This window comes from Haliotis rubra, unplaced genomic scaffold (genome assembly GCF_003918875.1).
Source record: "Haliotis rubra isolate DU_JTF1 unplaced genomic scaffold, ASM391887v1 Scf140, whole genome shotgun sequence".
In the NCBI taxonomy this organism is placed as follows: domain Eukaryota; kingdom Metazoa; phylum Mollusca; class Gastropoda; order Lepetellida; family Haliotidae; genus Haliotis; species Haliotis rubra.
In genome coordinates, this window is record NW_025765337.1 from 443,790 (window position 1) to 455,509 (window position 11,720).

Sequence of the window (11,720 nt, forward strand, 5' to 3'; positions counted from 1 at the left end):
CTTCTATTAGGTCTGGGAACCATGCTCTCCCTGGCTAGTAGAGCGCGACCAAAGTCAGTTGTAGCGTCTTAGTCTGTGTGATCATGAACAGTACTTTTGGCAGTAGTATCGGGGGTGGAAAAGCGTAGCAGTTTAATCCTTCCCACGACATGCTCAGTGCATCTGTTGCCCAGGCTTGAGGATCTGGAACTTGCGAGACAAACGTCTGTAGTTGTTTGTTGACCCTCGTGGCAAACAGGTCTATGCAAGGGGATCCTATCTCTCTTATGTTCGGAAACGCTTCTGGATGGAGCATCCATTCCATAGGTGACGGGTGTAGTGGTCTTACGAGAACGTCTGCCAGTACGTTCTTTGCTCCGGGTATGTGACACGCCTTTATCCAGATGTTTGCTTCCTGTGTGATCTGGAACAACTGGAATGTGAGCTGCAAAAGGCTTGGAGACTTTGTGGATACTTGCCGGTTTATGGAGAACGCCACTGTAGAGTTATCCGTGTGGATCATCAGCATTTTGTTGTTCAGCAAGCTCGACCATAGCTGTAAGGCATTGATCACTGCTTTCATCTCTAGCAGATTGATGTACAGCTGCTGTTCTATTTTGGACAACTCTCCTGACGCCACTTGATCGTTGAGATGCGCACCCCATCCTTGCATCGAGGCGTCTGCGTAGAGATGTGTGTTGAAGGCCGGCTCTTGTAAATAGGTCCCTTCACAAACGTTCGACCTGTGTGTCCACCACAGTAGATACCTCTTGAGGTTTTCCGGCAGCAAGATAGGGTCGACACTGTCTGAATGTTTCATCAGGAACCGTTGCAGCGGTCTTAGTTGTAACCTTCCTGTGCGAGTCAAGTCCTGCGCAGAGGTTAGTAGACCGAGTAGACATTGCCATGTTCGTAGTGTTAACAGAGAGATGACTGCTTGTTGAATCATGGCTTGTATCTTGACCCAACGATCTTCTGGGACCACAATTCGATTCTGTGTTGTGATAATTCTTATTCCCAGCAATTGAAGATCTTGTTTGATTCTAACTCCAATCTTCATCAGGTTCACTAGCCATCCTAGTTGCGTGAGCAACTTAATTGTGAAGTTCAGCTGCTGTCTGAGTTGATTGGCACTCTGAAGAACCTGTATGCCGTAGTCCAGATAACCGGCACTGCGTAGACCTTGGTGCTGCAGATAGGTGCCGACAGGCTTGGTTGTTCGTATGAATAATCATAGAGCCGACGATATTCCAAACGGTAGGACGTTCCATTGGAAGTGCTAACCTCTGATTGCAGTGATGATACATCATTCTTCCCCTTATACACGCAGGCGATCTGTGTTGACATCGAAGCGTTGTCTATTTACAGCACGGCTGGCTCCAGTGTAGCATCGCAGGGGACAGGTACTCATACCGAATTTTATCAGTGAGAACTTCCAAAATAAACATCGTTTATCCTGCTGTCAAGGTTAGACATCTATTAGATTCTCATGATGATAACAGGCCGTGTATTCCCCCGCACCACGGGTTTGTTTACAAATCAGAAAACATGCTGGAGCCTGCTCTGTCAGTGGGAGGCGTTGTCTGACGTGGACCATAGGTGATATCATATTGGAGTCGAAGTCATCAGCGTATATGCAGTACGTCTCTGTTGGGTTGGAGTTAGTGAGTGAATGACAATATCCGCAGGTCATCTGCTACCCGGTATAAGACCTCAGCATCCGTATAGATGAAGTGATTCCTATCATCAAGTAGGTTGCCGTCCGAAACTGAAATTATACAGGTACAAGGTTTGTGCAGGTTGTAGAGTTGTGCAGGCTGTAACCGTTCTGTTGATGTAAGGGTTTGCAAACCCTGTGGATGTCTGCATTGCTGTTATCTGCCTGTAGATCTGAGAGTTCTCGAACCTTGTAGATGTCTGTAGCTTTCTCAAAGCTGCTCTTAGGTTAGAAGGTACCTTGGATATAGGTTCAATCAGAGGGATTGTGACGGAGTCGAAGTCATCGTTACGCATCATATAAGTGTAGACTTCATCTTTATCCTTAGAAGGAGACTCCAAGTTCAACCCATTAGCAATCCATTCCCAGTCTGGGAAGATGAAGTCCGTTTGCAAGTCCGAAGTCTCCTGATTATTAGAGCTAGGTCTCAACAATTCATCCACCTGCGAACGTCTATCTTGAGAGTGTTCTCTCCGCGAACCTCTATCTGTGGATACATCTCTTCGCGAACCTCTGTGAGGTGATCTATCTCCTCGCGAACCTCTGGCTTGAGGTGAGTAACTTTGCGAACGCCTGTGCAAGATATGAGATCTCGACCTAGAGCGGCTAGGTGTAGGGGCTGGATCCTTCAATGTTCTCGAACGTTGAGGGTTCGCAGAAGTATATTTGAGAATAGGTAAGTCATCTCTTCTATCCTCCAAGATGACAGAGTCGTCCGACTGTGAAGACCTTCGCCAACGCCGCCTTGAGGAATAGTTCCAAGAGGAATAGATTCGCGCAGGCCCGTGGGTTCGCACACGGTGTCGGTAGAGGAGAGGCTTTTCCTAGCCTTCGATTCCTCCTGGAATCTACGTTCCATCATGGCCATTATCTGGTTGGTGAATTGAGTCATAAATTCCCCTGGGTCGAAGTTCTGCATAGGTTGACGCTGCTGCGGTGTAGATGAAGCATTCGCGAACGCTGATAAGTTATGTGCCTCAACTTCAGTCCGAGAAGTAAGAGGTAGTACGTCAACAGCTTCCTGCTGTGACTGTAGTAGAGGACAATCTCGTAGTAGTAGAGGTCGACAGAGTCGTAGATCTCATAGATACTTCAGGTAGAAGTAAAGGGGGGCCGTCAAAAACGTCTAGTTCGTGAGGAGGTACAATCTCTTCGTTGAAGGATTTCTCGTGCGTAGATGAGCTAGCACGCGTAGATTTGCCCTCCAAACTGGTAACAGTAGACTTCTTCTGCGTTGTAGAAGAGGATGACGTCTTTTTCTTAGTCTGAGACGGAGTTGACTGAGATGTAGACAATCTCTTCCTGGCCCCCTAACGCACTAAACATAGCACCAATATTATGTACATCAGCAGTAGCAAGCAACATATGGTTTGATGACTGATCTCCAGTTTTATCAACCGTTACGTGAGATGACTTTCTCACCCGATCCATGGCACGTCTATAGATATAAGACAAATATTGATTAAATTGAAGATTTGATAAATCAACACAATTAGTACAGCGCAAGCTGGAAGAACATGGTTTTATGCACTGACTGACTGACTGACTGAGTTTGGTTTTACGCCGCTTTTAGCAATATTCCAGCAACATCACGGCGGGGGACACCAGAAATGTTTTATGCACGAAGGCACTGGGGGTGAGGATCAGCCACGGATAACCTGTGCCTCCAAACACTGCAAGATTTCCTGAAATGTAAACAAAGTTACATAACGATGAAAACACAACTCAAATGTAATTAATTTCTAAGTAGTAATAGTCAAATCCATATACATCGTAATTTAATTTTGAAGAATAGGACCTAAATATAAAAGGATATAATGCCATATACAGGACTCCAGTGCTCGCCCAACCATCCGCTTGGGCGAAAAGGGAGAGAGTGACAAGTAAGGAAGGTCACCTGACTGGTAACTCGTGGGTGAGTGTATTTATACGTCCGCTTTGGGAACTTCAAGGGATTCAAGTGTTCCACTACCATTCGAAGAGGAAAGGGAGATAAGCAAAAGATCATGAGTCAGGATAAGGAAAAATCTATTGTTTTTGGCAATCCAAGCCTGATCAATAGCCTAGTGATTTCAAGTGATAGATGTACCTGGGTCGAGCGTCCACACTGCATCGCGGCTCAGCTGCTGCCGATCACCCTGGCCGCCAACCAACACAGCCCGGTTGTTGTGGATCATGCACATGGACGACCCCCATCGGCTGCTGGGACTCGGAGCTGAAGACAAAACACAAACATACAAACAACCTTGCACATTGTGCCGATTATGAGAGATACCACAGCCTCATCTACATATCTTATGATGCTAGAAAGTGATCAACATGTGATTGTTGGCAGTTGGAACCCATGCCATCTTATCATCGGAGCAACTTATCGTTGTATGTTTAACAAATCTCTAGAGAAATCCCAGTTTGAACAAGGTACTCCAGATAAATTTCTAGCCACACTTTGAGTAATACAGTGATAGCAACTACAGTGGACTCTGTCAATACCGGCCTCTCTTAACACCGGCACTCTGTCTACATCGGCACAAAGTTTCAGTCCCGGCAGAAATGCACGTTATTATCATTTAGAAACCTCTGTAAACATCGGCATCTGTCTATTCAGGATATCGGCATTGTTTTTCAGTCCCAACGAACAAGTTGTTATGAAAACGAATCTGTAAAAACCGGCACATGAAAGACGGCGTAACCCTTTGATGCAATTAGGTCCAAATGATGTAACAACACAATTCGTTGTGACTCCCGAGATTATTCAGAAACGGGAAGTGTTAATCAGTATCTTGTTAATCAGTGAGTGGTACTTAACACTTACCTAGAGTAATTAATACATGTAGTGGGCAGTTTGACTGTATAAACAAGCAAGTGTTTACATTTTGTTGATTCGCGGGTATTGACTCCCGTGATTATTCAGAAACGGGAAGTGTCAATCAGTTTCTTGTTAATTAGTGAGTGGCACGTGTCACTTACATAGAGGCTTAATCGCTTGATGGCGGTATCGCTCGAAGCTCTGAACATCAACAATATCACTGTACTCTTGCCGGTATATTTTCACATTTGTAAGAAGCGATTTTATTGGATAAAGATTGGTTTCTAACGACGCTTTTTCACTACACTCTGCTTATAAGGGTCGGATTGGTCAAAATCAGACACGGACCTAAGCAGCCAATCATATTATGGAAATGGATACCGGCCCTCGTGAAACGAAAAGTTTTAGATTAAGACGAAAGTTTTGGGTAAAATAATGCTATTCTGAACATATTAAGAAAGACATCGCTACCTATACGTGAAATCATGGAACGATTGGACATATCGCGCTAGGTTATGGCCTATGACAAAATGCTTCACGATATATTTTCACATTAAGCATCGTGGTGAAAGCCGAGATGTAACTTGTCAGTGACTTGACTTACATTGCATGATCGCCAAAAGAATGGAAATAGTAATTTTATATGTACGCTTGACAACTTTTATGAATGTTATTGTTGATTTCAATTTATTTAATGATTTCCTCGATGTTTGAAACATCGCTACTTTGCTCTTTGACAATGCTATTGTAGACCCGCCGCCAAGCATAAACAAGAATCGTTGTTTGCAATAACATTGCGAAAAATAGTTTATAATTTTAATTCTGCCGATAATATATGATCAGTTGAAATTTAATAAGAGATTTCAGACATTTTTATTTGATTTAAACAACATGAATGTGCATTCAGACACTGCCTTGTTTCTTATTCAAACATCTTGTTAATGCTAAAGTGACAGTACGACAGTGAACTTCCGTGTGCGCAGGCGTCATAAGCGAACCTAGCTAAACCGGCACTCTGTCAAAACCGGCATTTTTACTTGGTCCCGACTGATGCCGGTATTGACAGAGTACACTGTACTTTGTTTCAGGCTCAATGATGATGATGATGATGTGAAGCCTGAACTATCACTCCCATGTTGTCATTTTACATATTTATGTTTACGAACTGTTTAAAATATCATTTAGATAAAATAGTTACTGCATATATATATATATATATATATATATATATATATATATATATCACTTTACGCATTCTACAGGACAATAACAACAATAACATGAACATTTCTTCTGAACACCACACAGCAATGAAGTTTTAAACATGTTGGCACATGATAAACTTCATGAATGTATGTAGCTTAGACTAGTTTCAGCAGAAACACTGTTTACCAAACAGCTCCTGCACCTATTTCCAGTGTTATTTTTATCGCAACTTTATATCAAGGGGATCTTTTTATCAATCAGTTTGTTTAAACTGACGTAAGTACATGTTTTTGTTAGTGAAACAAAGTTTGTGTTTATATTGATGTGGTACATGCTTCATGCATGCACAAAATGTTGAAGCCAAACAATAAATCCTGGAACTATTAACGGTACAGTTTTTCATGTGAAACTACCCCAATTTATCATATTACTCTTTCCATGTGGTCCGAAACCTGGAGATATCGCCAGAAAAATCCCTGGTCACATGGGGGCACCCGAGAAATGTTGTACCCCCAAAACCATGACCTATCTTTCTAAACCTGCCTACTAAAATTCCGAAGTTTAAAGTTTAAACTGAACCAAACCTGCAACATACCCCTAATTGAGACATCTTTACATCGAGAGAGTCTTGGTCCAGTTTTGGGCAGTATGTCTGAATTCTTTTCATTCAGTACAGGCGTTCCTACTGTTTCAGAATTCTTCTTGCCAAATTTCTTTGGAGTTTTGAATTCATTCTTGAGTGCCCTCATCCTGGTGTTGAGTTTTTGTTTGCGTGCGGCAGGACCTTCTGGTGTTCCGTCTGTGCTCTCACGGCCCCTCTTTTTCTGTTTTGTCTTACGTGGCAGTGGTGATGGCGTGGACAGCTACAATGAGATCACAAATCTTGGTCAATGTACACAATATTTTTCAACAACTGAACATTACATTCTAATCAGGCAAGTTCCAGCTTAATACAGCAAAACAGGAGCCTACTGGACCAACAGCTGGGTGAGGGAGGTCCAGGACAAACACTGGACCTGACATGGCAACATGGAACCTACTGGACCGACAGCTGGGTGAGGGAGGTGCAGGACAAACACTGGACTTGACATGAGCAACATGGAACCTACTGGATCGACAGCTGAGTGAGGGAGGGAGGGCCAGGACAAACACTGGACCTGACATGGCAACATGGAACCTACTGGACCGACAGCTGGGTGAGGGAGGTGCAGGACAAACACTGGACTTGACATGAGCAAAATGGAACCTACTGGACCGACAGCTGGGTGAGGGAGGGAGGGCCAGGACAAACACTGGACCTGGCATGGCAACATGGAACCTACTGGACCGACAGCTGGGTGAGGGAGGTGCAGGACAAACACTGGACATGACATGGCCACATGGAACCTACTGGACCGACAGCTGGGTGAGGGAGGTGCAGGACAAACACTGGACTTGACATGAGCAACATGGAACTACTGGACCGACAGCTGGGTGAGGGAGGTCCAGGACAAACACTGGACTTGACATGAGCAACATGGAACCTACTGGACCGACAGCTGGGTGAGGGAGGGAGGTCCAGGACAAACACTGGACCTGACATGGCAACATGGAACCTACTGGACCAACAGCTGGGTGAGGGTGTCCAGGACAAACACTGGACCTGACATGGCATCATGGAACCTACTGGACCGACAGCTGGGTGAGGGAGGGAGGTCCAGGACAAACACTGGACCTGACATGGCAACATGGAACCTACTGGACCGACAGCTGGGTGAGGGAGGGAGGTCCAGGACAAACACTGGACCTGACATGGCATCATGAGCAACATGGAACCTACTGGACCCACAGCTGGGTGAAGGAGGGAGGACACATTCAAATATGAATTCTTGAGACAGTGAAACTTTTCCTTTTGCTTGCTGACCTGTGGTGTGTTTTCATTTTCTTCTTGTATATTCTCCTCCTTCACCACCTCTTCCTCTGTGGTAGGTGTTGCGAGACAGCTGATGTCACTGTGGTCAACCCCCTGCACTTCCACACACAGCTTGGCCAGCGAACACAGCGCTGTTGTTGTGTTCAAGCCTTGCTGTGTCCTTGGTCTTTTCCCACAGAATACATCTGCACACAAAAATTCATTGTCAATTTCAAAGACAAATAGTCATCCCTCGCAATAACGCTCTTCGCAATGGATCCCATAAGTTGCCCAACTATCACGCGTCATCAGAAATAGCATATCAACAAATCTGTTGTTGTGCCCCGGTTAATCATGTTGTAAACTAACGAAGTCAAGTGTGGATTGCAATAAACAGTGCAAGTTCCGGCTTAGTTGAATAACAGGTACTGAGGTAGCACAAAAGGATCGACAATTATCATGCCTAGAGATGTTTGATTGCAAGTTTCCTATACATACGAGGGTCGATCAAAAAGTATGTAGCCTAACTATATTCTCGATGTCCAATGTTTGAAAAGCTTCCATTTTATTTTGAAGGAATCGTTAGCAAAGCCATATCCAAACTTTCACATGTGTGGGTAATGTGGTTAACCAGATATTTGTCATCACAACAAAATTGGGGTATAATATTTCTAACAAAATTGCAGAAAATGAAAAAGTTTAAACGATTTGTCTTTTGGTACCTCTTGGATAATGGTATGCCCTCAGATAATGTCACATAAAACATGTTCAGTATAGTATTGGATGACTTCCCGTCATGATCAACAGTCAAGGATTTGGATTACCTGATTTATACTACTCCAAACAAGTTAAGGGTCATGTGATGTCATCATGTAATGTTATCGATGAGGCTGGTTGCATTATGCATGAATAAAACTTTACATTCCGTGTTTGATAGTTTATTCAAAACCATTGCAGAACCTGGATAAAGGCTGCAGATAACCGTGGTGCCAATAGTCATCATGTGGGAGGGTGGTAAAAAATGAACAAATTGAAACATCGAGTGCTTCACAGAAGCGCCACCACTGCGCTTGTAGAAGATGTTTCATCATGAACAACATTTGCACTTGTTCTTCGTGGGATTAGTGCTGTGCATGCTTATTTTCCCTATAAAACTTGTAATTTGTCGCATTGTTATTGTCATTTGAAATTCAACAATAGCAAGACGTCAACTGAGCATGACAGACAGAGAAAGAGCTCTTGCTTGGCTTCAAGATGGCGAACCTCAACGCTGTGTGGCTCAGAGACTAAATGTGAGTCAGAGTGTCATTGGAAGGTTATGACACAGGTTTCCTGTCAGTGGAATGCTGAATAATCGACCACGTTCTGGCAGGCCTCCATCAACAACTCCTAGAGAAGACCGATAACTGGCAAATATGGCCCTCCCACAACGTAGAGTAACTGCCAGACAATTCCGTGACCAACTGAGAGCTGCCACAAGTACCCTGGTATCTGATCAGACTGTCAGGAACCGACTGACAAGGAACAATCTTCGGCCACGGCGACCAGCAGTACGACCACCGCTCCTTCAGCGAAACGTGACAGCAAGACATAACTGGTGTAGACGCCATGTTCGTTGGCAACGTGCTCAGTGGGCATCAGCTCTTTTCTCCGACGATTCTAGGTTTACTCTACAGTTTAATGATGGTAGAACTTGTGTGTGTCGGTGTCCAGGAGGGAGGTTTGCTGACGTTTGCCATATGGAGGCTGGGGTGTCATGGTTTGGGGTGAGTTTTCCTTTCATCAAAGGACACCTCTCTATGTCATTAATGGTAACCTGACCGAAAATCGCTATCTACGGGAGATTATCTGACCCCTTGTTTTGCCATGTTTACAACGTATCGGTGTCGGATCCATATTCCAAGATGACAATGCCCGACCACACCGTGGCCGTGTTATGACGGACTTCCGTAGACAGAACAATGTTCAGCACATGGAATGCCCGGCATATTCAGCAGATTTAGCCCCTATGGAACATGCTTGGGACGAGTTAGGATGTCGGCTTCGTAACAACCACGCCCCTCCAAACAACCGTGCAGAAATGGCCCAGTATCTCATTGCAGAATGGCAGGCAATACCCCAAGCCTTCTTCCAACGTCTGGTGAACAGTATGAGACAGAGGTGCACTGCTTGTCTTACTACTCGAGGTTGTTACATCCGTTATTAGTCCAATGTTGGCGTTTGAATTTTCACTTCTGACAGTAGGTCACTTTGACCTTATTGATCAGCTATCACTGACATTCCTGCTGTTTTTGTCTCCCGTTAAGGATATCATAAAATGTTGGCTCGAGTTGTCATATGATCGCTACATTCCACTGTTATCTATATTTGTAGTTATGGCTATTAAATGTTTTTAGCCTTAACTTGTTTTGAGTAGTATATATTTAGTCGGGGGCTATTTTTTAAGGACATCCCCATTTTAATCTTTCAAAAACATTGTGTTCAGATATTCAAGCTGGCACTGTTTACAATATATTGTGAGCTGACACTTGTGTGACCATTCAGTATTTAGTTTGAACCCTTGGCATCATGTATGCATAAGTGAAAACATTAGAATACGCTATGCCCTTATGATTACGTCATCTGAAAGGGGGATGGGTATTGTCTCTAAAACAAGCTCTTTCAGTCAACATGAAGGTAGTCACTTTAACAAACGACTGTAATTTCAAATTGCTTTTTTATGAACTTGAATATCTAAGTGTGATTCTAGGGGACTTCTATCAATCTCAAACACACAAAATATTTCTTGCAAATTTTGTTTCCTGATGTTTTTGATGCATTTATTGTAGATTTTGCGTTTTTTGAGGGTACCAAGATAAAAGGTAAAACAAAATGGGAATAGTGACTGTGGAACATAGCAAAACCAAATTGCTTGAGCTTGACAGATAATATGTAGAAAATAAAACATAAAAATAACTGCATTTGTATCGTTTTCTTGGTGAGTCTACATACTTTTTGATTGCCCCTCGTATATATCTATGTTCATTTACAAAGTTTTGTCTTTTCACCTCCGACAATATGACATAATTGACTTGACACAATACACGAAATAGCAGTTCTGTTATGCACATGGAATATACGATTTTACTTGGCCTTTAGACTGCCTCTGTGGTGTAGTGGTTAGAGTGTCCGCCCGGAGATCGGAAGGTCGCGGGTTCGATCCCCGACCGCGTCATACCAAAAGACGTTAAATACAGTACTGGTTGGTCCCTGCCTGGCTCTCGGCATTAATGGGTACAACAAGGACTGGTTGGCTCACAGCCAGTATAATGTGTCTGAGTGGGGTATTCATGCTTCACTGCGGCATGGTATCTCAGTGGTCGAGCACAATAAAACCAACTTCAGTCTGGGCTAGTACAAGCAGCCGCACCTACACATACACACACATGCACATCGTCATATGAGCGAAATATTCTCAAGCACGACGTAAAACCCAATTTCACCTCACCTGGCCTTTAATGTGGATGGTTATCCGTGGACCCCAAGACCCACATTATGGTGAAGGATACCTGTATAACTCTTCACCTGATTAAGAAAACTAAATGGACATTGCCTTGATAATTTATGAAAAGCACTGCTGAGAATTGGTGACGTCAATTTGTCTCATCCAACAGCAGCATCAATAAAGCCTCTCCAACAGGGATCAGTTTTACATCACTGAACACAATCGCAATGGTGTCAACAGCAAAAGCATGGAGCCTGTGTAAACAGGAAGCCAATACAGTTGCAACAATTATACACAAAGAATGCATGGGATGAATTGGCAAATTCTCTCTGAAACAATTTGTCGCCATACGTTCACAATTAGAATGAGCTTAGCCTTGAAGAATGCCTAGGGCTCCCCTCGAGCGTGCTGCATGGGACGTGTTAGGGTGAAGTGCTGTGAACACATTCATGCTCCAATCTTAATTTCCACGCAGTGTCAAGAGCAGTTAGCAGAAATCTATATGACAGTAATAAACTTTTAGTAAGGAATGTTCTATAACATTCCTGCATTTTAGACAGATATGAAGACTTTTGAAATTCATTTCTAGCAGGAGAAAGACGTGCTGCAGTGACAATGATCAGTTTGTTTCAACCTA

General features: G+C 43.6%; 1 protein-coding gene across 1 annotated transcript in view; it reads right to left on the reverse strand.

Annotated features, from left to right (window-relative positions):
• Positions 1–11,720, reverse strand: part of LOC124268874 (tRNA wybutosine-synthesizing protein 2/3/4-like) — a 34,025-nt gene that overhangs the window by 20,160 nt on the left and 2,145 nt on the right. Inside the window, exons 3-6 of the mRNA XM_046703901.1 lie at positions 11,297–11,337; positions 7,612–7,805; positions 6,304–6,571; positions 3,786–3,911 (exon numbers count right to left, since the gene is read on the reverse strand). Coding sequence (XP_046559857.1) covers positions 3,786–3,911; positions 6,304–6,571; positions 7,612–7,805; positions 11,297–11,337 — 629 coding nt within the window. The remainder of the gene's footprint in view (positions 1–3,785; positions 3,912–6,303; positions 6,572–7,611; positions 7,806–11,296; positions 11,338–11,720) is intronic.